The following is a 27,945-nucleotide window of genomic DNA, read 5'->3' on the forward strand; positions in this document are numbered from 1 at the left end:
ACAGTTCTGGGGATGTTGATGCCTCTAACCTCCATGGGCACCCCCCTCTGCAGTCCACATATCCCCCAGCCCCATAGAAATGCATGCATGTAATTAAAAATAATAAAAATAAAACTTTCTTACCAGTTTCATGCTGACATAAAGCAGGATTTATAGAGGTACATACATATCTGGTTTTCCCCAAGTGCCCCCACTAGTAACACCCATGCCAGGGTTGCCCACAATGCCCCCCACTAGTAACACCCATGCCAGGGTCGCCCACAGTGTCTGCCACTGGTAACACCCGTGTCAGGGTCACACCTTCTTTATCACTGGCAAGCGAACAGTGCCACTTTAGCTTACAGTAGGGTTCGTTTTAAGTTCAGTAGGTTTTGACAAAAACATAATGTTTTTCACCTGTCCCAAATATGTAAGAATGGTTCACTCCTAAAGAGTAAGATACATTTTGCATCATATTTTCTGAAAGTTGCATAATGAAATATGGTAAAACTGCTTCATGTTTTGAAAACGTAAGTTAAAATTTTTGTTCATTATTTTTTCTATGTACTATTCATAAAAAAATGTTTTACAAAAAGAGCAAGGTGTCTCCAGAGTACTAAGTGAGTGAGTGTGTGTGTGTGTGTGTGTGTACATGTATATACATCTATGTTTTGCACAAGTCAAGGTCTATAACATTTGCCTTATTCCCATCATTCTCAAAGCTAAATTTTAATACTTTAATAATTAAACCATATCTCTAGGCTATTATCTCATTTGAAATGATTTTCTCTGGTTCTTATTTTTGTTTTAGCCCCCCAAAGAGTGTATTATCTATAATTATACATATAAATACCATAGCTGCTACTTTTCTACTTTGTTTTGTTTTGTTCTTTGACAAGCTGTCTCTATGTAGCTCTAACTTTCTGAGAACTTATTATGTAAACCAGGCTGGGCTCTGACTCACAGAAAGTAAAGATCTGCCTGCATCTGCCGTCTGAGTGCTGAGATTAAAGGCATATGCCACCAAGCCAGGAACTTTTCTAACTTTAATGACAAAATTTCTGTACAAATATAGTCATCTTGTTTAAATTTTACTTCGTGGTCCTAGCACATTGTCAAGCTGGAAGAAATCTCCCTGGCTGCATCCAGGCCCAAGGCAAAGATGACAGCAGGCAGTGAACACTGACTAGATGGCAACAAATGAAAATCACACATTTCCACAGAAATGAGGAGATATTTTAATTTGTATGATTTAAGATAATACAAGGTAGCTAACACTGCTAAACATAGTGAGCCAGAGGCTGAACTGAGATTTACTGGAGAGGAATTTTTTCCATTGAAGCACTTCCTCATTATTTTTTTATTAAAGTGATAATTTTTTGTACTGACTTAATTCACAAAATTATGTGGCACAATGCATGTTTTAAGCAAATTGTATGAAACATTTTATATATGGTATATAGATCTGTTGGTATTGGTTTATTCGTGTGTTTTTATGTGTGCGTATTTGATAAACTCATGTGTATAAATATACCAGAATTCAACAATCCAACATCAGATCTCTCTCTCTCTCTCTCTCCTCCCTCCCCCTTTACTTTTTTGGGGCAGGGCCTCTTCGTTGATCTGAATCTTTTTTTTTATTTTTACTTTATTTTATTCCTTTTTAATTAAAATTTCCGCCTCCTCCCCGTTTCCCATTTCCCTCCCCCTCCTCCCACACATTACCCATCCCCCCCACTCCCCTTGCCCTCTCCCCACTCCTCTCCCCCTCCCCCCACTCCATTTACCCTCCCTCTCTATACTGAAGAGCTGTCCAAATTCCCTGCCCTGCAGGAAATCCAAGGTCCTCCCACTTCTATCTAGGTCCAGGAAGGTGAGCATCCAAACAGGCTAGGCTCCCACAAAGCCAGTTCATGTATTAGGATCGAAACCTAGTGCCATTGTCCTTGGCTTCTCATCAGCCTTCATTGTCCGCCATGTTCAGAGAGTCCGGTTTCAACCCATGCTTATTCAGTCCCAGTCCAGCTGGCCTTGGTGGGTTCCCAATAGATCAGTTCCACTGTCACAGTGGGTGGGTGCACCCCTCGTGGTCCTGACTTCCTTGCTCATGTTCTCTTTCCTTCTGCTCCTCATTTGGACCTTAAGAGCTCAGACGTTGATCTGAATCTTGACAATGGGGTTAGTCTGGCTGACAAGCCAGTGAGTGAGTCAGGGCTCCTGCTGTCTCCATCCCCTAAGCACTGGGTTACAAGCATTAGCTGGGTATCTCAGTCAGAGTCTCATGCTTGTATGACATGCACTAAACCATCTGCCCAGCCCCACAGAGAGACAATCCCTTTATATCTGAATGGGGATGGAAATGCAGCTCCATGATACAGTATGTGCTTAACAGTGCCTGATGCCCTGGGTTCAGTTCCCAGTACAAAGAAGTAGATCAACAAACCTAAATGATAACCAGAAGTTGTCCTTATTTAATATTTGGTTGAATGAAAATCAGTATTTGTTTTATTTTTTTTTGTTTTTTTTTGTTTTTTTTTATTATTATTATTAAGTTTATTTTTTTATTAATTAATTAATTTAATTATTAAAGATTTCTGCCTCTTCCCCGCCACCACCTCCCATTCCCTCCCCCTCCCCCAATCAAGTCTTCCTTCCTCCTCAGCCCAAAGAGCAAGCAGGTTTCTCTGCCCTGTGGGAGGTCCAAGGACCACCCACCTCCATCCAGGTCTATTAAGGTGAGCATCCAAACTACCTGGGCTCCCACAAAGCCATTACATGCAATAGGATCAAGAACCCATTGCCATTGTTCTTCAGTTCTCAGTAGTCCTCATTGTCCATTATGTTCAGCGAGACCGGTTTTGTCCCATGCTTTTTCAGTCCCCGGCCAGCTGGCCTTGGTGAGTTCCCGATAGCTCATCCCCATTGCCTCAGTGTGTGGGTGCACCCCTCGCCGTCCTGAGTTCCTTGCTCGTGCTCACTCTCCTTCTGCTCCTCCTTTGGATCGTGAGACTTCAGTCCAGTGCTCCAATAGAAAAAAAAGTTAATAATGTCTATTATGTCAATTCACAAGAATTATAAATTAGAGGCAGGGACTGGAAAAATTAACTGGCTTTCCTTAAATTATTGTCCTTCAAACCCTCTAAATCATTCTTTCCAGTATCAGATTCTCGGAGAACAACCTCTTCTTACTCTTAGGATATTCATTGACACTTTGAAGAAAAGAAAAAGCACCACTGTTTTCTTCCTTGACTGCTCACATTCTTCTTCATCTGCCAATGCTCTTTCCCCTCCAGACCTTGTCTCTCTAGGACCCTGGGGGCAATACTCTGAGTTAAGAATTACTTTTTAAAACACTGTTTGCCATGGCACTCTCGGAACTGTAAATTTGGCATTATTTTTTTCTTCAGTATTTATTGTGTTGTTGATTGACTCTTGAGGTTTCAGTGAGTTAACTAGTCTGGTTCTTTTATACCTTTGTAGGAAATGGCTGGAGTCCTAGGTACATGGCAAGGCTGGGGCTCTCTTCTTCATCTGCAGAGCAGAAATAATGAGTCTCGCATAGAAGTTCACTGTTCATGTATATGTCGTGTATCAGTGTCCATCTTCATGTGGTTTGGGGTTTGTGCACAGGCATGTGAAGGCCAAAGGTCAGATTTCTCCCTCGGTCACTTTTCCACCCTTTATTTTAAGGCAGGATCTGCCACTGAGGCTGGAGCTCACACTTGCAGCTGCATTGGCCGCTGGCCGGTGAGCTCCAGGGATTCTCCTCTCTCTACTCCATGGAACAGGATTACAGGCATGAAGCTCTGTGCTCAGTACATTATGTTGGTGCCCCAAATCCAAGCCCTCGTCCTTATGCTTACATAACAAACCCTTGAGCCAGCTCCCCCTTTAACCTAAGTTTAGCTCTACCTCACAGTTCTTCCCCATCAACAAATAATTAGTTCAAATGATTCCTGCCAGAAACTTAAATATGAACACTTACTGCAGCTCCTTAGAAGAACTTGGGTTTGGCATAGATCATTGATTGTGTTGTGGTTTTGTGATATAGCCAGCTGTGTATACTTTAGAAATTCTCTACACTTCCAGTCCACTTTCTTTCTTTTCTTCTTCTACTTTATTTTTATTCTTTTTTAATTAAAATTTCCAACTGCTCCCCGTTTCCCATTTCCCTCCCCCTCCTCCCACACATTGCCCCCTCCCCCCACTCCCCTCCCCCATCCCCACTCCTCTTCTCCTCCCCCCAGTCCATTCCCCCTCCCTCTCGATACTGAAGAGCAGTCCAAATTCCCTGCCCTACAGGAAGACCAAGGTCCTCCCACTTCCATCCAGGCCCAGGAAGGTGAGCATCAAAACAGGCTAAGCTCCCACAAAGCCAGTTCATGTATTAGGATCGAAACCTAGTGCCATTGTCCTTGGCTTCTCATCAGCCTTCATTGTCCGCCATGTTCAGAGAGTCCAGTTTCAACCCATGCTTATTCAGTCCCAGTCCAGCTGGCCTTGAAGAGCTCCCAATAGATCAGTTCCACTGTCACAGTGGGTGGGTGCACGCCTCGTGGTCCTGATTTCCTTGCTCATGTTCTCCCTCCTTCTGCTCCTCATTTGGACCTTAAGAGCTCAGACCATTGCTCCAATTTGGGTCTCTGTCTCTCTCTCGATCTATCGCCAGTTGAAAGTTCCTGTGCCATTTTCCTTGGCCTCTCGTCAGCTCTCATTGTCCGCCACATTAAGAGAGTCCGGTTTTATCCCATGTTTTTTCAGTAGCAGTCCAACTGACCTTGGTGAGCTCCCAATAGATCGGCCCCACTGTCTCAGTGGTTGGGTGCACCCCTCATGGTCCTGACTTCCTTGTTCATGTTCTCTCTCCTTCTGCTCCTCATTATAACCTTGGGAGCTCAGTCCGGTGCTCCAGTGTGGGTCTCTGTCTCTATCTCCATCCATCGCTAGATGAAGGTTCTATGGCGATATGCAAGATATTCATCAGTATGATTATAGGATAGGTGGTAGGGTATTGATAGATATATTATGGGCTATATATATATAGATAGATATTGATAGATATTTATGAACACTTATTTTTACTTTCATCATCACTGCTAGGTGTCACAGAAAATCAAAAACCAAGGGTTCCTGTCAAGAAACTAAAAAGATAGTGTCTTCTTAAGAGGAAAAAACATAGTCACATAAGAAATAAAGAGTACTTACTAAAATGATTGCTATAATGGGCACAGAGTTAATACAACTTTTGTCTAAAATTTGCATTGAGAATTCAGTGTGGACACTCACAGACACATATCTCTTAAAAACAAATATTAAAAAAGAGGTTAAGAGAGTTATAAATCGGTGTGCTAGATGCATGAATGACTAGTGTCCCAGGCTACCTGTGAAGGCATGATGGTTGTTGACTAGTGACCCAAATTAGCTATAAATAAATAGTAAACACTGTATGACTATTGTCACAGGTCATGTGTGAAGACATAGTAAAGTTAGCCCTTGCTTAGTGTTGGGTGAGCTGCAGCTGGGAGAAGACCACACACCATCCAGACGTGGCCTGGGACGGTGCATGCTGCAGTGCTGACATAAGACAAAATGCAGAGAAGACTAGATAACATCTCTGGGCCAGCTGAGTATCATGGATTCCTTTTTATGTATCAAAAAATAAAAGATAGAGTAAGTCTGTCATTTTGTCTTCTCAGCAAGGTTCCAAAAAAATTTTAGTGTGTCTGTGGTTGTTTTTAATTTACAAAGAAGATAAATGCCGTTATTCGCCAGAAAATATTTTAAGTTAAATGAAAGATTGAGGTAGCTAGGTATCTTTAGTGATATTTACACTCTAGAGACCAGTGTTGTACTTTGACGGTTTAGTTGCGGCTACAACTTTTTTCACTTTCAGTGACTGAAATTTGAAGGGTGGTTTACATGGCATAATATGAAAAGTTATATCTCCAGTAGTTAAAATATTTGATTGCTTCTATCGCGTATTTAATGGTTAGTAGGGAAAAGGAACAGGTATGGAACTTGGCTGTAGTCTTTGCTTGTCTCAGTGAATCGATGTGAATGGAACTGAAAGAACAGGTATCAGTTCGTAAACTGGGGGCATGCAACTCTGGAATCCCAGCACTCAGGAGGTAAAGGCCAGAAAATCAAGAATTTAGGGTCGCTGTAGCCTACATAATTCAGTTGAGGATAGCCTGAGCTGTGGGAGACCCTGTCTCTAAGAACATAATATGGATAACAAATAAAAAAGATTTCAGTTGTATCCTTGAGAAACATGAAAGTTGACTGTTTGTGCACCCTGTACTTTGGACGTATTTATCACTTGCCAACACGGTATCGTATATCATCACAACCAGACAGCAGCATCAATTATATGGGAAATGGAAGCTGTTTTTTATGCCATGACTTTACTTGTCATTCCTATGGAATGTTTCTTCAGAACGAAGGAAGGTGGACTGCAAAGGAAGTGGGCTTCCTCAGAGATTGTCCCAGTGTGGCTTGAACATGCCCAGTTCTCTTTGGAAATGTGGACTCTAACTTTCCTCATCTGTTGAAATGCAGGGTCGCTGGCACTGCAAGTACAAAGTGCTGACTTTGCCTAATGTTTGAGCCAGCCCAGTTGTGACTGACATAGATACAGCCCAGTTGTGACTGACATAGATAAAACCCAGTTGTGACTGACATGGATACAACCCAGTTATGTCTGGCATGGATACGATCCAGTTAAATCTGGCATGGATGGCATCCTGAAATTGTTTTGATCATGCCCATCCTAAGACATTGATTTTTCTTATTTAAACATTTTCAAGATACGTGTTTGTTCCCATTTGGTAAAAATTTATAGTTAGAAAACAAAAGCACATAATCTCCCTGAGGAATAGGAATTATCAGTTTTCATCTTTCACTAGTATGAGTTCCTGGTATTCTACAACACATTATGGGTATTGATGAAGATGCTCAAAATTTCCTTCCTTCAAGTATTTGTCCAAGAGTAATAACACACTAAGGTCCCATGCCAGGAAGTGAGCAGTGTAACCAGCAGCTGAGGCTCCTAGGTATGGGATGCATTTCTAGTTGAGTGTACAGTTCATCTGGGCAGCTGGTGATAGAATTCTGGTTGGTATATGAAGATAAAAACCATTCACAGCTAGGAATGAGGGATGATGGGAGCTCATTAGAAGGCAGGAAACAACGTTCTCACAAAGGGATCAAGGTTGAAAGCAGATGTACCTGATGGCCCAGTGTCTAAGAATGGTGGGGTGGAAGGGAAGCTTAAACAAAGAGATGCAGGGCAACAGCAGACCATATGTGGTTCTGCTATGCCTCCTTCTCTGAAGGGAGATTTGGTTCAGGGTACCAAACTCCAAGGATGCTCAAGTCTCTGACATGTAAGTGGCCTATTACCTTCTTTTCATGAAGCCTAGGCATACCCTGCTGTATATTTTACATTATCTCTAGATTGTAAATGCTTGCCAAAACACGCTTGCTCTGTCCGTAGTTGCACTCTCATGCTTGCAAAAAGATAAAGGAAGAAAGTCTGTACACGTTGAGGACCTCAGTGTGAATGTAGCTGTTTTCTTTTGGGACTCTATTCTCCCTGCTGTCAGTTGAACTTGGCATAATCCTCATCTGCATAACCTGGAGTTAGAGAGAATTAACCTTGGTCTCTGGTATGAAGATAAACTTTCTAATGTTGTGGAGATGGCTCAGCTAATGATGTGCGTTCTGTGAAACCATAATCGCCCAAGCACAATCTCCAGAAGGCATGTACGAATGCTGGGAGTGATGATTATGTTCATCATTCTAGGCCCTAGGAGGCAGTGGCAGGAGATGCCTGGGGCTCAGTGGCCTTCCAGCCTAGCCAAATTGGCAAATAAGAGGTGATACCTCAAATACCAAGCTGTCTCCTGGAGAATGGCATTGGAACTTGAGCTCAGGTCTTTGTATCTATGCGTATTGGGCAAGTCACACGCAGATGCATGGGAACTCTTGCACACACACCGTATGCAAACGGCCTCTGTGTTTTCAAACAGCTGCATTGTAATTTAACCAAACCCAATGCATGTTATGGCCTTAGCTGTGCTCGCCTTGGTGTAGTAACCCGGCATGTGTACTCTTTTACAGTGAAATTCAGCAACTGCAATCGGAAAAGGAAAGTTCAGTATGAAAGCAGTGAGCCAGCGGATTTCAAGGTCGATGAGGATGGCACGGTGTATGCTGTGAGAAGCTTTCCTCTCACTACGGAGCAGGCAAAGTTCCTGATATACGCCCAAGACCAAGAGACCCAGGAGAAGTGGCAGGTAGCTGTAAACCTGAGCCTGGAGCCAACGCTAACTGAAGAGCCTGCGAAGGTATGGTCCCAGACACAGCTTTGTGGCTGATGCTTAGCAACTAGATTCATCATTCTGACAGACTATCGCTTTAATTCTTACCATATAAATGGATGGCCAGTATTTCCATTTTTATCAACCCCAGTCTCTTTATCAGTACTTTGTTGTGTTTCTAACGTGATAGCCTAAGTATATTTCAAGCAACCAGAAATTGCCTTGGAGAGGTTTGTTTATATTTTGAGATTTATAATTGAATTCACATCAGAAGTAGGTTCTGTTACATTTCTGAGATGCTTTACAAGCTGTTAAGTATGACCACAAAATAAAGACATCTTTGGGAGATGTCATACGTCCAGTTTATGAGGTGGGGGGTTCGGATGTACAGGACGGACAGGAAAGTTTTTCTGGACACGGGGTTGAGTATTGTCTGAGCTCATGAACAAATTGGGGAGCATGAAATATTCACCCTGCTGCTGTGCTTTAGAGGGGTGTTATACTCTCTCTCCCAGAAGCAGTTGTGAGCCGGGGTGGAATAAAGGAAGTGGGTTTCCACAAAGAACTGCAGGGCTCAGTAAACATTTATTGGGCACTTACTCTGTACAAATACCTACATAAGAATTTTAAGTGAGATAGAGTAATGACTTCAGAAATCCTATGCTGTTTATAAATACCAGGTTCTTTGAGTTTATTCAAACAATGATTCAGGGGCACACCCATATACGTTGAAGGCCATGACTTTGAACTCTGACGATTATGTTTTGTATACTATAGTCACAGATAAGAACGCAGGCCATCCTGATATTATTTGTGAATGCATTCATTCAGACAAGAATGAATATACTAGAAAAAATATTTTGCTTTTCTCTTCTACTAGAGATAAGGCTTCAGATCATGCAGAATACAATGTATGAAGTCATTGACTGTTGCTAGGACTTAGGCCACTTGAGTGATATATAAAGTAGGAGGCTGGTACCTAATGGGGTGAAAAGATGCGTCTGTTGTTGGCGCTCTGCGCTCCAGCAACCTGTGTTGGATGTTTGCACAGAGACAGGAAGGGCTAATGGCTAAAATGTCCACAGACGTCATGAGAAACAGAAGAAAATGTTGACACATAGCAGAGATTAATGCCTAGTGTGCAAAGTGGGTCATTTACTGCATCCATCACAGCTGACATAGGTTTAGAATAATTACAGCATTAATTCTGTGGGATTTAATAGGGTCATAAATATTTGAGACATTCTTTAGCGGTGTATATTAAACTTCTCTTGGAATTCAAATTATATCTCAGCACCTCGAGATGTGAGTTTAATGTACAGTGGGAGCGTTACCTGAACTGTGGTCTAAACTAATGAGAAATATATAAAAGGGCGCAATTAAACTTTGTTTAATATTAACTACTCTCAAAGATAGTTTATGGAAATGGCAAGTAGTTTACTCAACTGGACTATTGAATAAATGGTTTCTAATTCAGTTCGCAGTGACTGGTGCAGCCCATATGCACCATAGCATTTACAGTTACTGAACAGGAGCGAGGAAAGGGCCTCCTGAGATTTTCTTTTTCTGCATAAATCACTGTGGTTCCTCCGCACATAGGTATCCAGTAGTCTTGATTTGATCGTAGAGAATGAATGATCTTCCTAGTCCTCAGGAATGTTTTCTTGCCGTTTAATGCAAAGGACCCACATGAAATTGAAGAAATAGTATTCCCCAGACAACTCGCCAAGCACAGTGGTTCCCTACAAAGGCAGAAGAGAGACTGGGTCATCCCGCCAATCAATTTACCAGAAAACTCCAGAGGACCGTTTCCTCAAGAGCTTGTCAGGGTAAGGAGTGAGGAGCTGTCATTTTAATTATTTTGTGGCTAGGAAACATTAGAAATGGTTTATGGCATGTAGAAATACAGTTGAATCTGAGTGGAAGTGCAATTCCTAAGAAGCCTCCTTCACTTTCCTTTGTTATCTCTTGGATTATTTATACACACAACTCTCCTAAGTCCTGGGAACTGAATGATAGGGCTTTTGTGAACCCGTGAACCCCAACACCATCCTATCCCTCCCCTTCCAGCTCTCACTGTTGAAAACATAGTCTTATCCAGGACATTTCATGTTGATCTCTGCCCTCCGAAGATAGTTTGGGACAGAGGAGAAAAGAAATAAAGGGCAATCATTGCTAAAACTGTCAGCACCAAGTGCACTTGCAGGTTTTTTTTAAGGGAAAAAATGATCTCTGGTACCATTAACAGAATCCCTGGGGTGGTGCAAAACTCGAGCCTTTCAAATCTGAGAAGGGGAGCTCTGCAGTTACTTCCACGGCATATCTTCAGACATGAGAAAAAATAAGTAAAATCAACAGGGTATTATTTACTTAAAAGTACAATAATATTGAATCATCATATTCCCATTTATTAAGATGCAAATGTTTCTATGATTATTTTAGTACTCCAACACATACATAAAAAGCTGTGAGCTTTTTAAATAAGTCACTTATTTGTGTTTTATAACCTTATCCTAATGTGTATTATATAGTTCAATTTAACAATGAGCATAACCCCAAATAGAAGTGCTTTTTATCAACACTCATAAAATATGACTGAAAAACAGAATTATGCCCTAAGTTAAGAAATACCTCTAGATCAAATGGCTGGATTAATTTCCCTTACCTAATACATAAAGATCCACATTTATTATTGCTCACCCTGCCCTTTCTCTGTCTCTACCTCTCTTTTATTTTCCATTTCTCTAACCTGCTTTGCTCTGACAGGATGTCTTTTTATTAGGAATATCAAATATACCCAAAGAACCTCCCTGAAATGCTTTCTTAGAAAAGAGAATTGCAGCCTTCAGTACCACCTGAAAACAACATAAGAAGCTTTTCTTGCACTGAGTTAGTGCAACGGAAGCAAAGAAATCTGATGTGCAGAATATCCCCAGTAACAGAGTCCCACATAAGGTTCTTTCAAGCTGTGGCTAAACAATTATTATTTCTTACCATTTCTAATATGTGAAGACAATATGATTTTTATTAAATTAGACACTTGTTACTGTATTGTAAATATTTTATCCTGGCAATTTTGTCTAAAAGTGCTAAGTTTTGGCATTTTGTACAACTCCCAGCTATTGCTTATTTAGATGAAAAGGTTACCCCAAGTCTTTCTGAGGATAGGTAATATCTCTTCTTTTTAAGCCCATCATCAAGAAACAAAGAATAAAATTGGATGACAGCACAGTCGTAGAGTCCTTCCCATACAGTGTAAGGACATGAGCTCAGATCCAACCTGTAACTTCAGGGCTGGGTAATCAGAAGCAAGAACCCTTAATTAAGGCTTGCTAGGCTGTCCACACAAATCAGTGAACTCCAGATTCACAGAGAGACCCTGCCTCAAAGAACAAGGTGGAGGTCAAATCCAGAAGAGGCCCACATGTCTGTATGCATGACACACACAACACAGAGAGAGAGAAGAGGAGGCGGGGTGGGAGGAAGGAAAGAAGAAAAGAAAGCAGAGGTCACTGATACATGGGTGTGGGTGGGGGGTGGGGGTGAAGCAAGGATCTGAAGAGTGGTGCACCCCATAACAAATGTGCTATTGTTTTCTGCTTACGTGATCGTTTTCTTGATCCCCAGATCAGGTCTGATAGAGATAAAAACCTGTCCCTGAGGTACAGTGTCACTGGGCCAGGAGCTGACCAGCCTCCTACAGGCATCTTCATTATCAACCCCATCTCAGGGCAGCTGTCAGTCACCAAGCCTCTGGATCGCGAGCTGATAGCCCGGTTTCACGTAAGCTTCCAGCCAGCTACTGAGTCTGTGGCTGCTCTTCAGAATGTGTGTATGTGTGGTTTTCCATTGCCTCAGGACACTCCCATGGTTTCAACACTGAGGTTTAACACCAGAAATTGATCTGTAGGCTTTCTGCTTCCTTTAATAAGCACGTTTATGAAATCGATGTGTGCTATGAAACAAGTCATACCAAAATAACATCCAACACAGGGAAATGGCCTGAGACATCATCACTTTTGACATGCCAGTACTTGCCTTCGTATAAATAAATGGCTGAGAGAACCCACTCGAACAGGTTTGGATGGACAGGATCAGAGCAGCAGTATGTAAACATCCAGACCACAGATTTTTAGGTGTCTAGTGCTATAATCACAGCAAGCCTGTTTGTAATTCATGGTGAATCTCCTTTCAAACTGCCTCTTATTATTTTTTTCTCTTAAAAAGAGCTTTTTTCAATAGGGTGCCTGTGCCTAGTCTTCCTGTATTTTCTCTCTTTTATTATTTCTTCATAGGCATCAGTTACTTCATATTTGCAGCATGAAGTTCATTTAAGTACATGTACAGTATAAATTGTAGCTTTCCAGGGATATTGATCAGGGCCCTCCCGAACCTGAGCTCCTCATCATCTCAGGTTTTGTCTATCACCTTTGCTTCTTGTATTTCAAATGTTTAGCCTCCACGGAATGATTTTAACAGAGAGAGTAAGGGTCTTGACACGGTTTGGCTTTGCCCAGCCTGTTAACCAACACCATTTTTGCATTGCCATCTTCAGTGGTCATTAAGCCTTCCCCCATGCATGATGCTACTCGATTCTGAATTTTCTCACCAATAATATTTAAATTCCTGTACCGGAAGAAAACTTTAAAATTGCTGGTGTCTTACAGTTACACTAGATTCACCTTGAACTAAAGAGACAAGCCTAGGGAAAGTTGAATACGTTTTGAGTTCTGTGACTCAGAACTCAATCATTACCTTGATTATTTACAATCTTATTTTTTAAAATTCATGAGAGAACAACAGATAATAATTTTTTATTTTGTTCTGACATACAAAAATGGAAATAATACTTGGAAGTCTTTTGACAAAGACGGCATAGCTGGATTGAGGTAGGACTTAATACTCTAGTTAGAGTAGCCTCTATTGGTGATCATCAACACAGGAGCAAACACTCCAGTGTTTTCCTGCTTGACTTCTCGTCATCTAAGATCTTGTGGTGAAAATTCAGCAAATAAATATATTCAGCCGAGACCCAAGCAAATTGTTTCTCAAATGCTTGCTATGTATGCATTCAAAGCAACACCAGCAAAATAGAATTAATTACAGAATTGCAAGTATTTAGAGTAATTGGGATTCATTATTTTACATAACTATAATTAAATTTCAGTATTAAGAATCTGTTAATGGAATATATTGTGTTAAATAAATCAAGAAGAAAATATCTTCAAAAGGATTGAAAAACAGTAATAAAATTTACATTGTGTTATGTCTTTAGTAATCTAGAAATCAAAAGAATGTGTTGATGCTGCTTTAACTGGATAAGGACATACCTTAAAGTAGCCTGCAGCAACGGAGGTCATAAGGAAAGAGTGAAAACATCCCACTTAGAAAGAAATAGTACAGTGGAATATGCAAAACCTTTGAAAAAGATGCAACCACGGTTTTCTAAAAGGATAATAAGATATTCAGGCCAGAGTAGTGGAGTGATTGTATTTGTTTATGGTGAACAAAAACAAGATTTCTCAGAGAAACACTGATACTAACCTCTAGGACTGTGGTGAGGAATGTTTTATACACATGTACCTTCTTCATTACTCTCAATAACCTTAAAATTTATTTAAAAAGTGTCATTTACCAACACTACTATACTTAACAAATGGATATTTTTGATCTGGACACAGCTGACTTTGGACCTGGGCTCTGTCCACAAAGAGCGATATGGCAATCACCATGCTCTGGTTCTTGGTCCTCTAATGCTCTCTCTGTGAATCAACTAAAAGCTGCATACTCAGCAAGAGGCCTCACCTAGAGGATGGGTGGCTACTGATCTCCACTCATCTCAGGGTTGGGCCAGCTCCATCTTGGGAGGGGAACCATGCATGTCTGTCCTCGGGATATTCTTGCTGCTGTGGACTCATAGTAACCACATGTTGGGTCATCTCCCAGACAGATCTTTAAGTGGCTCTGTCCTCTGGTTGCTTTTGCAGTTGAGGGCACATGCGGTGGACATCAATGGCAACCAAGTGGAGAACCCCATTGACATTGTCATCAATGTCATTGACATGAATGATAACAGACCTGAATTTCTACACCAGGTTTGGAATGGGTCTGTTCCAGAAGGATCAAAACCAGGTAAGTTAGAACAGTAATAGATCATGAGTTAAAGAAGTGTTGTATGAAAGCCCAGCTGGTAAAATACTTGCTGAGCAAGCACAAAGACCTGGGTTGGATCTCTTATCACTGAATAAGAACTGGGCTTTGGCATGGTGGATGACACCGACAATCCATGCAGTTGAGAGGTGGAAGCAGTAGGGGCATGAATTCAGAGTTATCCTCAGCTATATGTTGAGCTCAAGGCTAACCTGATCTACCAAATATTTCCTCAGAGAAAAAAATATTTGTAACTGAATCTGTGATAGCAGTAAGAAAAAGAATGTATCTATCTTTAATATTATCTGTCATTCATGGTGCTTTTGAAGCAAAAGAAAGCAACTAACGGGAAAACCAATTGAAGAGGGAAAACAGCTAAACATCTCTACATCCCTTGTGATTTCTACGTTGTTTGAAAACAAGAACCTACAGAATCTATAGTAGCCTTTCTTTGCTTTGTAGTTGGCATAGTGAGAGTCACTTGAGAGAGACTTCCAATGTACAGAGTACAGATTTCCTCAGAGGGGACAGAGGATCAGAAAAAGCTACTTGGGGCGTGTTACCAGGCAGTGAAACCACAAGCAAGGCAGGACTGGTGACAGCTGTGACACACTGGGTATTTACTTCCAGAGTGCCCTGCCCCATATCCTCCACAACCCTCTTTCAGCTATCAGAAGGAAAGTGGCCTGGCCTTGAGGCAGCCCTTTGCCGAAAGCCTCTTGCCATTGTGAAGTGGTTGACATTTCAGTCTTGTACTGAAAACTAAGGACTTCAATCACAAATTAGCCAGGCCAGAGAGGCCTATTTAGTCTGAAAGCCTAGCAGACCCAAGCACTCAGTCTGTAAAGGAATGAAAAAATAAATGTTTTGCCAGCCTTTGTGGGCAGATTTGATGTTTTGAAAGATTTAATTATTCTGTTTTATAAAATATCACCATACATATGCACTTGTACCTTGGCCTTCCCAACAATGTCTACAAGTTCCTAAGGCATCAGCTAATTTGTGGGAAGAAACAACTATGCCTTAGATTTTAGGTCCAAGTGTTCTCTATATCCTCCAAGATAAAGAGAGGTAGGTGTGGGGAGCAGCTGGAGGGAAGATAGAGGGGACTCTGCCCTCTGTGGCTTCTTCAAACTCATTTTCAGACAAGGTATCCTCCAGTCTCACACATTTTAAACTACAGTATAATGAAGGCCTAAGAATCAGACCCAGCCTTACTAAAATGGGTCTTGTGCAGCTTGCGAGATGGCTCAATCATTGAAGCCACGAGCTAAGCATGAGGGCTTCAGTTCAATCCTTAGGACTCACTTGGTGGGAAGAGAGAACAGACTCCTGGAAGTTGTCCTCTGAGCTCCACATGCTGCTGTGATGCACACACACACAAACGCACATGTGCGCGCATATACACACACACACACAGATAAACATATAAGTAAATGAAATGTATCTCATGCAAATATCCTACAATATAAATAAGCTTTGGACATTTTGACTACAGAAGTTTTATTTTTAAGTATCATTTTCCTGTTTGGTTATTTCAGACTTTAGCTAATCCACTCCTTTACAAGTCTTGTTATATGAACTAAGCCATTCAAGCTATACCTATTGCACATCCAATCATGAGTTTTTAGTTAAACATCCCATGAATGAAAGTCTCTGAGTGATCACTATAAGGAAAAACAACTCGGGGTGCACTTCCTGTGGTTAGAAGCTCCCTTGCAGGCAGTCTTGAATCTCCGGGGTGTACTTCCTGTGGTTGGAAGCTCCCTTGCCCTGCAGCAGCTTCAGTCTAGCAGGGGAGAGAAAGGGAAAGCCAGTCAATTGATACCTATGAAATAAAGTCTCTAAACTAAGGAAGGTGTGGACATGCTGCTTAATCAGACAGAATATCTTGTTGGAAAGAACGAGTTTTGAAAAGATATTTGAATAATACAGCTAAGCCATGACCAATTCTGGAGTGAATTTCCTACATTCCTAAAGTAAGCCCTGACTCTCTGTATCCTAGAAGACAGAGACAGAATGTTTTCTCATTCTGTTCTAAATAGTTCTCACAAAACAAACTAGTCTGAAAGTGACTGGGATCTCTTAGTGCCTGCTTGGATAATCTGATTTCCATATTTAGTTTTTAAAATATTCAGTGGGTTAAAGTCCCCAGGCCAGTTACAGGGTCCCTCGAATCTTAAGAAAAATAACAGTGCGCAATGCTTGAGGGTCTGCCCAGCGTAGCAGAGCAGTACTGCCTAGCGTGCTTCCTTCTGGCCCAGGGGAGTGGAATGGGCTCTTCCTGTCACGTAGCTTCCCCTCAGAAAATGACCTGGGCACTGGGGAGAACTACCCCCAGCAAGCTCTGTGGAACCAGAGAGAGGAATGGGTGGCCATAAAATGGTTTTGCAAATAGTATCTGTATTTTTTGTTCTTTGCATCTATGTAAATTAAAGTTGGCCATGAGCCCTTTAGGGATCATAAACTAGATTTGTTTTCTAGGTACGGGAAGAATTGAGTCTATACACATGTGTATTTCATAATTCCCGTTTGCATCTAGATTATGTGTGTTATGATGACACGATGGGCTTGGGGATGCGCATGGATGCCAGGCCAGTGGGTGTCACTCTTCAAGAAAAGCCCATTTTCCTCTTTTCGGTCAGGGTCTCTCATCGGTACCAGTTAGACTAGGCTGGCTTGGATGTGCGGTGAGTCCCAGTAATTGCCTGTGTCCATCTCCATAGCGCTGGAATTACAAGCACACACCTCCGAGAACTGCCTTTTGTTTTGAGGTTGTTCTGGGCATTGAACCCTTGCCCTTACGCTTCCATGACAGACATTCTACCGACTGACTTCTGCACTGCCATGTTTGATTATTTAAAAAAAATATTTTTATTTGAAGGACTTAAAACGTTTTTGTTGCATGTGGAAAAGTGGGAATAAGACCGGCAACATAGTAAGGATGCCTGATTTTAGGCTCCCTGCCGTGAAGGATGACCTGCTCTGTTCACCTCTAGGGACTTACGTGATGACAGTCACTGCTATTGATGCAGACGACCCCAACGCCCTGAATGGGATGCTGAGGTACAGGATCCTGTCGCAGGCTCCCAGCACCCCATCACCCAACATGTTTACAATCAACAATGAGACTGGGGATATCATCACTGTGGCAGCTGGTCTGGATCGAGAGGTAAGCAGACCCCAGACTGTCCTGAATGTGTGCGTGTCTTAGAGGCAGCCGGGGTAGATGCAAACTCTCACTCCCATGCTCAGTTCTACTCTCAGTCAGTGGGAGTTCTCACAGAACTTCATGTCGTAAATGATGTGTGTATACAGTATAAGTTAATGTCAGCTTCAGTGATAGTTGACTAAGTTAGGCCACTACTCGCTCCTTTCCAATTTTGGAGGTTTTTTTTTTTTTCCCTCCTACTTTTGTTCATAGTCAAAAGTTTTTGTGGGGAACCAAGCTAGATATCATGGTCAAGGAATATGTCTCTGAATTGATTTTCAGAGACTACAATAATGTGCCTGTGGTTGTGTGTCTGGAGTTCTGTGAATTGCCTGGTGGCCGTGTTGCAAGGCAGTTATCATCTTTCTGAGCTCTTGCTTCTGACCTCTAAGAGAATTTACTTTCCAAGTCTGAACACTGGTAACTGTGTTAATTCTGCTACTGAGCATTTAAAGCTAGTGATGTCGAGAATCACACTTGTAGAATGTATGTTCATGAAACACCAACATTGACCACATTAAACACCACTGTGACTCAATGTGAGAGAATATGCATATTTTGGTAAAGTGTCAGGTGGATGTGTAGTCCTGAGCACTGCGTTTTGCTCATGAGATCCTATTTGAAAGGGCCTTTTGAGCCTGTTTTTCTAGACATTGAACATTTTGATCCTCCAACCTCCTTGTGCCTTCTCCTAAAGCTGTCTCCTCAGGAAACCTTCATACCCTTTCTCTAGTCTGTGTCCTGGCGGTTGTCTTACAGTTTGGCAAGGTCATTGATGATGCCGAATCATTTTTCAGGTGAATTCTCCAAGTGCAAACACCTAGAGAGCTGTGGTTTTCAATTTCCAGGCTGAGTCAGCTTTTGCTGCGATCATATCTCAGATTATGTCAAAGAGAAACATCATGACCATCATGATGTATATCATTGAGAAAGAATGGAGAAGTTGGGTTTGGTACTTTCTCTGCTCCAGTAGTGTTCACATGAATTGAAGAGAAAGCAACATGGCTGCTAGTTACATAAAGACTATAATAAATTAACAGAATCAATCAAGATGAATTCATTTATGTCTGTGAAATCTACTTAGAAATTAGGTATGGCCTGTGACATTTTATCCATTGACTTCCACTGTTGGTAGTTCTTTCTCAAAAGGTGCTTGGCCTCTGAAAATGTTCAGTAATCCAAAGGTGAATTTAGTTTTTGTGGTGCTTTCAAAGTTCAGAGCACTGGAGAAATGGCCCAGTGGATAAATGTGCTTACTGTGCTGGCATGAGGATCTGAGTTCGGACCCCCAGATCTACTTAAAAGGCCAGTCATTGCGAGGTTCCTGTAAACTCAGCTCAATGTGGGCACAGCGACTGGGGAATCATGGGACTTGCTGACAGCCAGCCTAGCTCCGGGTTCTGTACAGACTCTGTTCCAAAGAGTGAGGTGGAGTGGAGTGGAGTGGACACTTGGTGTCCTCCTCTGGTCTAGGTGGAGTGGAGTGGACACTTGGTGTCCTCCTCTGGTCTAGGTGGAGTGTAATGGCATGGACACTTGGCATCCTCCTCTGGTCTCTACAGGGCTGTGCACACACACATTTATACCTCACATACTCCAAAGAGAAAAATAGGAAAAGATGGCTCAGTCACAGTCTGAGTATTTCCACTTCTCCCAGTGGAGTATGAAATGCTATTCCCACACACCCATGAACTCAATATGAATGCCATACTTTGTATGAGATTACGGCGTATGTTTCAGTATTTCCTCTCCAGGGTAAGGTCCGTCACATCCAGAAGACCTAGGGCAGGTTGCAGCTGTAGTATTTCTTCTTCCACTCACACATCCTCATAAGATACAGAAGTCTGGACTTCAGCCAGGTTCTCCCTGAGAGTTCACTCATATTTACCCTGGCCATTGCATGATGAGAAAGAGCCATAAGGAATTAAAGGCAGTTTTCCTTATGCAGACCAACCATGTTTAAAAAATCAGAGAGACTGTATTTAGCTTCCAGGATAAAGCTCGAAGTAGGGTGTAATTGTAGCTAAGCACATCCACAGTTCACACGGGAAGCCATCCAGCACCCTTGATAACACTAATGCAGAAATGGATGGACGCTGTGGGATCATGGGTTAGATACGATATGAGGAATCGCTTCTTGACAGTGGAATTATTAAAAATCAACAATGACTTACCAGAGGAAATTATGGAAAGCCTTCCTTTTTCTGAAAGTCATTTCTCTAAGAAAAAAAAAAATACATCTATCCTGGATGGTTTATGGTAATTCTGCCTGAGGCCGGGCATAAATTACTCTGACTTTTTATGCAGGCTTGAATTCCTTTATTTCTATTAAAATTCACAGTTTCCTTTTTGTAGAAAGTAATTTTCACTATCATTCTCTCAGAATGTATGACACCTTTCAGAGACGGAGCCTCTAACCGTTGACACGCTTATCAGAGTCACTTTTTAATTTTTCTTTAATCTGCGGTTTTAAAAACGTCTATTCTTTAAAGTCTCAAAATCTCAAGCCTTCGCCCCTCCCCCAGTGTCATTTTTTTTTTTATGTACCTTTGACTTCTGACTCCTTACTGCATTATTCCAGACTTTTTACCTTCTCCAGCCTTTCCTCTCCACGCCTAACCACTCCCCTCTCTGGATTACCTGTAGCAGTCACTTTTTTTACTTCTGTGCCAAACTACCCCACAGGAAGCAACCTAAGGCAAGAAGGGTTTGTTTGCGCTTATAGTTCAAGTCGATGCTCCAGCCCATCATGGCGAAGAAAGCGTGGTGGCAGGAGGCAGCTGGTCACTGACATCCACAGCCAGGAAGCAGAGAAGAAGCAGGAAGTTAGTCCAACTTCTAAAGCCTTAGGTCTCACCTCAAGTGAGCTACTGTCTCCACCAAGGCTGTATGTACATCCTAAATGTCCCACAATCTCCCCAAACAATGCCACTAGCTGGGGACCAGTTATTCGAACACATGAGCCTATAGGAGGCACTTAACATTAAAACCACAATATGTCTCACAGATTCTCTACCAGGCTTGAATCTGAGGTTCTTCTTAATGTGCTGCTAGACCTCTGGGAACCGATAATCCGGTCCCCACATCTGTAACAGGGATATCACAAAAGGATTGGAAAAATAATGTAGCACTCATGAAGCTTTCAGGAACATGGTGCCCAGTAAGTCCTTGCAGCTACTCCTTTTCCCCCCATCGGCATGACTGGCAGCCCTTTTCACTGACAGAGCATCATCCATTACTTTTATCCTACAGCATTTTATCTTCCTGGCAGAGAAAGAACAATGTTTGCTGTTTCTTAGGCCAAACACTTCTTTTTTTTTTTTTTAAAGATTTTATTTATTTATTATGTATATAACATTCTGCCTCATGTATGCCCACATGCCAGAAGAGGGCGCCAGATCTCATTACAGATGGTTGTGAGCCACCATGTGGTTGCTGGGAATTGAACTCAGGACCTCTGGAAGAGCAGCCAGTGCTCTTAACCACTGAGCCATCTCTCCAGCCCCGGCCAAACACTTCTTACACTTGTGCGCTGGACTCATTTTTGGTCATGGGTGGTCTCCAGTCGTTACCGACTTCAGTTCTCACATCTTTGCATCCCCTCATAATCTATACAAACTGCTGAGTCTCCTCAATGAAGAAATGGCTCATCATACCTCCTAGAATGAAGCCAATGCTCTTTACTTTGGCATCTCAGACCCTTAAGACTTTGGCTGCATTACCTCCTTGGCCTAAAGCTTCCAGAATTCCTTGCTTCTCACACCTATCACTCATCCAATCACATGCAGTTCTTTGTAGAAATAATTTTAGATGCTTTCCCTGTGTGTGCATATGTGTTGGGAGTGGGTGGCAATACACAGATTGAAGTATAAATAGATAAAAAAAAAGTTGGAAACAGTGATAGAAATGTGTTGTGGGCACTTTGCTGAAGACCCAAAACAGTTGCGCCTCAAACCATTCACTTATCAGGTCCGGAACAAAGAAAGATCACTATTCAAGGAGAAGGTTTCTCAACTGTGCACTACCAACACCCTGAACTAGTTCTCGATGTAGGGACTGTCCTGTACATGTTCCATGGAATCCTTAGCCAGTGCCCATTATAGGTCAATGATACGTCCCAAGTTGTAACACTGATGAAGATCTTTCAATTAGGCACAGTCACCTTGGTGGAGAATTGCTGATATAGGCAGAGGAACTGACGTATGGATGGAACAGGCCATGATGGACACATCACCAAGCAGGTGTGGGGTGGGGCAGAAATAAGCAAAGGAGGAAAGCCATTATATCATCTATAACGGGAAGTAAGTCAGGATTCCTGCATCCCATGTAGCATTGCGAGGATGGGCAGCCGTACTCCTTTCAGAGATTTGAAATGTCACCCATCAGTGTCAGTCAGTCAAGCCTGACTAGATCACGCAAGGCACTCTGGACAGTTCAGTTGCTAAAATCATCAGTTAGCACAACTTCCTTATCAAATGCAAGGTCAGTTTACCACCATGGCATTTGAACATACACAGGAACTAGGTTATTTATCAAGTGGGCAATTTTGATTTTAACAGGCATTGTGTTTAAAAATAATCGTGTCCTTGTTTAGAGTTTTGACTTTTTGTAGTTATTGAAACAGGGTCTCACTCTATAGCCAGAGCCCAGCTTAGTCTGGAACCAACACAAACTCAAGCTTCCAAGTTCAGAGATGACAGGTGCACACCACTACACCCACACAATGTTCTTTAAAGCTCAAAGATTTCAGTACTAGCTTGAAGCAGTAGAAAATTTCAAAGATGAGCAATTGATCCAAACATCTCAGCTCCATCCAAAATTGTATGTACTGTGCTTGTATAATTTTAAGTAATTTTTTATAGAATAGACATTAGGAAACACTCTATGTCCCTAATATGTTTTATAACATTATTAAAAAGAAAGCTTGAATGTTTCATTGTTAATAGAACTGTAATAGCTATACAAATAGCATTTCATAAGTCATCATGCATTTTTGAAATGTTACTTAATTTTCTGTGCATGAGTGTTTTGCCTGCATGCATATCTCTGCACCACATGCATGCCTGGTACCTTCAGAGACCAGAAGAGGGTGGCAGGTCCCTGGGGATTAGCGTTATAGAAAGTTGTGAGCTGCCATGTGTGTGTGGAGATTTGAACCCAGCTCCTCCAGAAGAGTTGTCAGCTGGTCACCTTGGCTGCTTAACAGTTTCTCAGCCTCAGTCATAGGACATTTTTATTTTCATAGTTTTCAGTTGGGAAGCTGACTGAATGTCCCCACACGGGGTTTTCTCAATAACCACAAAAGGATGAAACAATGAACATCTATAAAGATTTACCTTTTAATTAAAACATAGTTGTATCATTTCCCTTTCCCTTTCCTCTCTCCAATTCCTCACTTCTTCCCACCTCACTCCTCAAATCGATGGTCTCTTTCTTTATTTCACACACACACACACACACACAAATACAGCCTGCTGAGTCCATTAGTGTTACCAGTGTGTATATGATTCAGGGTTGATCTTGTAACCAGTTAGGGAACTCATCCTTTGGAGAGACTGGTTCTTTCTCACTAGCAGATACTAGTTGTCTGTAGTTCATTGTCGGGGATCAGAACCCATGAGATTTTCCCCAAAGGAATAGTCTTGAGAAGAAAAGCCATTAAGGAAACACCCAGACCATTCGGGGTTATAATGAAGAGCTGTGGGTTACAAAATCTTAAAATGGTTCATCCTGCACTACATATTTGAAGTTTTTCTAATTAAAAGTATGGTATATTCTCTTTTAGGAAGAAATAAGGGAACTAAAATATCTGCTAGAGAGTGACACTCAATCAGCCGAACAGTGTTTAAGGCTCACGTGTGAGGCTGGCTTACCAGCCCACGTCTTTCTGTTCCTTGCCCTTCTTTCTAATGACTGCATCAAAAGCCACAATTTGTGCCTCTTTCCTCCAAGCTGCAGGAATCCCTCAAGAATGGCCATTTATAATGTCAGCTATATTTAGAACCAGAGGGAACTGCACTTTCAATGACACTTGTTTTGTTTAGTTTGAAGAAGAGAGACTTTTGTTGCTCAGAATGGTTTAGCATTTAGGAATATGATCCTTTTTATTCTGTGCCAAATTTCACGGAGATTCCAAATGACTTTAGATAGTGCACTTGGTTAGGTGTTTCTGTAAATAAAATGCTATCGGCTGGCAGTATAGATTTCTAGAATAATCTCAGGATTTCCACTGAACATGCATTACAGCTTCATTTGGCTCCTTGTTAAAAGAGCTAATCTGTACTTTTCAAGTAATGGGTGCTAGTCTGATAAAAGTCACCTGATGTAGCTGTGTCCGTATCTATATCCCTGATAGGTGGTGTTCAAAACAATAGACGCTGTGCATTGTATCTTAGTGCTGATCCATTCATTGTTTACCTGTTCACTTAAGCACCTATTCTGTTCTAGGACTAATGGTTTAAATGTATACCTACAGTAAGAAGGATGCTTAAAAGAAATCCCACAGCAGCTCAGAATTGAGTATAATAGAGGGTTATTTATTTGGGGGTGGACTCACAGATCACAATCCTCTGCTGGAATGGGGAACAGCAACTGTATCCCGCAGCCAGAAAAGAGGCTGGGTGCGCACTTTTCATGGGCATATATTGATTGAGGCCACGCCCAAGTGCGGGGGGTAACTTAAAGGCTACTGGAGGTAGGAATTCCTACAGCATATACCCCTTAATTAATTTTTGTTTTAAATATTTTTAGATTGATTTATTTTATTTCATGTGTATGAATGTTTTGTCTGTGTGATGCTATGTGTACTGCGTGTACTGCGTGCATGCCTGGTGCCCACAAAAGGCAGAAGAGGACACCCAGTTCCCTTGAACTGGAGTTAGAGATGTTTGTGGACCAACCTGTGAGCATGGGGAACCAAACCCCAATCCTCTGCAGATAACCACTAAACCATGTCTTCAGCTCCAAATTTTGATCTTTTTTGAAGACTATATACCTCTTACATAATTTTGAACAGTTGGTACTAATGAGGAGTGGGGAAAATGTTATCAACTAGTTATAACACAATATATAATATAATATAATAATATAATTGAAAAATATGTATATAATATTAAGAAAAGACCGACACACTTTGTGAATTACATATGCTTTTCTTGACTTCCTCGTTTTCTGTACTGTCCTAAACATGGAAATTAATATATAAGATACACCAAAAGGCTCAAATATTTACTAGCAACCTTGTAGCAAAAAAGAAAGGTTGATACCAGATGGAGGCTTCGGTTCAGCCATGAATTTCACACATCTGCAGTGTGTTTAACGCATTCCTTCTTGGGAGTCAAAGTGAATATACACAGTTAAATCTCCCCAGACAAGAACCAGACCTGTGTTTCCTGAGTTAAAGTAAACTCCACGTGGGAAATTGCAAGTCATGTTAATCAGAATGAAGGACGCTATGCTCTCCGTGGGTAATAAAGAGCCCTTTGCAGGACAACTGTTATGTCTTCTTGAGTAATTAGCGTCATTTAACTTGTAATCTTTATGTCTTTTTTAGAAAGTGCAACAGTATACGTTAATAATTCAGGCCACAGACATGGAAGGCAATCCCACTTATGGCCTATCAAACACAGCCACGGCGGTCATCACGGTGACAGATGTCAATGACAATCCCCCAGAGTTTACTGCCATGACGGTAAGTACAACTTGTCACTCAAAGTACTTCAGCACCGGGGGCCATTTGGAAGAAGTTTTGTTATGAATAATAAATGTGTTAGATGGAAATGGAGCTTGCTCTGAGAATGAAGTGGCCACTGACTCTGATGTTTACATCACGTGGGCTCTAAAACAGGCATTGGAGAACTTTACTTCCTCATCACCCTCCAGTTACTGTTAAAGAAGTTAAAACGCCCTGTCTGCAACAAATAGCTTGGTGCAAAGGTAACAGTTCTTCCAGTGTTTCAGACACCTCAGTACATGTTCGATTGGTGCATCTATCCAACGTGTAGTTGCCTAGATCCCAAGTGAACTTATTTCCTATGTATAAGTCCTCTCTATGGACCCCACATTAATCACACTGATACTCACAAATGGGTGCTAATTTTAATACTAATGAAGCTGACGCATAAATGTAAAAAAAAAAAAAAGGAAAAAGAAAGCCAGCGGATTGCTGAAAAAAGTTTCAGCGGTTCTTTTGTTTCGTTTTGCTTTTCAGTGAGACATAGAAGTGATTACCAGCATAGCATATACTATCTCCTTGTTTATTGTGGACCATAAAAAATTAATGGGACAGTAAAATTAGGGTGGTGTGGTCATCAGGCAGCTTGTCCTTCAGTGGAGCACATTTCACCTCAGACTGAAGTTTGTCTTTCTTGCAGTTCTACGGCGAAGTCCCTGAGAACAGGGTGGATGTCATCGTAGCCAACTTAACTGTCACTGATAAAGATCAACCCCACACGCCAGCTTGGAATGCGGTGTACAGAATCAGCGGTGGAGACCCTACGGGGAGGTTTGCCATCCAGACAGACCCCAACAGCAATGACGGGCTAGTCACTGTGGTAAAAGTAAGTGTCCCTTGGACCACAGACCCAGACAGCTACTCAGCAGGCACCGGCCTGTGTCCTCTCCCATTACCTTCCTGTAGAATCTTGGGACTGTTTTATTTTAAATACCTTCACATCTGAAATTCTTTGCTACTTAGTGGATTATACAGTCTAATTTATGTTGAAATTAAGGATAACATAAATTCTCTCCCATTATCACTACAATTAAAATCGTTTTGGATAGATTTACCAGTCTGAAGACATGGGAGTCCTCAGCAAAGTGAAATGAATGTAGCTGCTCTATTAATGGCCCTTCCCATCCCGGGGTTAGACCATTGGTTGACATAGCTGGAGTGCTTGCTTAGCCTACACAAGGTTCTCAGTTCAGTCCCCATCAGGAAGGTGGGAGGAGTAGGAGGGGAGGGGAAATCTATGCTTATTATTTTCATGGGGTTTGGACAGATAGTGAGAGAGTAGGAGAAGAAGGGAGGGAAGGAAGTCTACTAACCTCATGGAGTTTGAGCAGCTAGTAAATGAATCAAAAGACAAAAGAAAAATAACCAAAGTAAAATGGAATATGTAGGCAGGAGAGCCTGCATTTTATAAATAATTTGCAGTCACATGGCTATTTTAAAATTCTGTTTTCATGACTTTAAGAAACTAGTTTTCTAGCCTAGCCAGGCATGGTGATACATCTTTAATTCCAGCACTCAGGATGCAGAGGCAGGCCAGTCTGTGAGTTCGATGCCAGCCTGGTCTACAGAGCAAGTTCCAGGACAGCCAGGGCTACACAGAGAAACGTTTTCTCAAAAATCAAGAACAAACAAACAAATGAAAAACAAAACTAGTTCTATGATATTTAATGGCCAAAAGAGCAACAGAGCAATATAGGGGCAGGCACAAAGGAAAATCTCTTAAGAGGGTAACAAACACAGCTGACAAACAAACATAAAAGCTCATCCCTTTAACCACCTAGACACTTGATTAAGTGAACTCACATGTCTGGCTGACAGAATGATCAATCTCAGCACTTCTTGCTGGGAATTATGATCTGTGTCCACATGAGGGGAAAGAGACGGGCCCGGAAATCTCCCACATACATGGGGAATAGTCAGCAGAGGAACCAGCCCCAGAGCTGAGCTCTCTGTGTTTGCATCTCAGCTCTGCCTGGGCAAAGCTGTGTGGCCATCACTACCTTGGTGATGGGTTCCTCCTGCAGAAGGTGGGGCTTGAGTACAGCTCCTAGTACTTGCGCATTTGTGAGGGACGAATGATATTGAAACACACGAAAGGACTCAGGCTGCGCATAGATCGCTAGCATATGTACATCTGCATAGGGAACATTTCACTCGTTCAGCGTGTTCCAGCCTTACTGCCCTCCTTCCTGTTTTGCTGAATTGAATACTGCATTGAACTTGATCCGAAGATGCCTAGGGTAGGATGCTGCTGTGTTTGTACTGATCACAGATGTCTTGGGAGCCTCAGCTCTTGGTCATTCTCAACACGAGACGCCCTCTGACCTTCCCTGTTACTGCCAAGCACTCTTTCCATGAAAAAGTCACCAAGGGAAAAGCAGACTGAGGTCCCTACAGCATTCTAGTGGCAGCAGGCTTCAGGGAGACTCTCGCAGTTAATGGGTACATGAAGGGTTATTTGTGCATTGCATTAATCATCTAGAGTGTTCTCATGTGGGAGTTTTAAAACCTGCAAAATATTCAAAATCATTCTGGAAGACAGCCAGATTTCC

The 27,945-nt window shown here is 41.8% G+C and overlaps 1 protein-coding gene across 1 annotated transcript in view; it reads left to right on the forward strand.

The window, feature by feature from the left end:
* Positions 1 to 27,945, forward strand: part of Cdh2 (cadherin 2) — a 234,362-nt gene that overhangs the window by 163,399 nt on the left and 43,018 nt on the right. Inside the window, exons 3-9 of the mRNA XM_057788911.1 lie at positions 8,101 to 8,327; positions 9,983 to 10,129; positions 11,928 to 12,083; positions 14,288 to 14,432; positions 17,450 to 17,622; positions 25,214 to 25,351; positions 26,034 to 26,219. Of these exons, the coding sequence (XP_057644894.1) occupies positions 8,101 to 8,327; positions 9,983 to 10,129; positions 11,928 to 12,083; positions 14,288 to 14,432; positions 17,450 to 17,622; positions 25,214 to 25,351; positions 26,034 to 26,219 (1,172 nt within the window). The remainder of the gene's footprint in view (positions 1 to 8,100; positions 8,328 to 9,982; positions 10,130 to 11,927; positions 12,084 to 14,287; positions 14,433 to 17,449; positions 17,623 to 25,213; positions 25,352 to 26,033; positions 26,220 to 27,945) is intronic.

The sequence above is a fragment of the Chionomys nivalis genome, chromosome 14 (assembly GCF_950005125.1).
Source record: "Chionomys nivalis chromosome 14, mChiNiv1.1, whole genome shotgun sequence".
Taxonomy (NCBI): Eukaryota; Metazoa; Chordata; class Mammalia; order Rodentia; family Cricetidae; genus Chionomys; species Chionomys nivalis.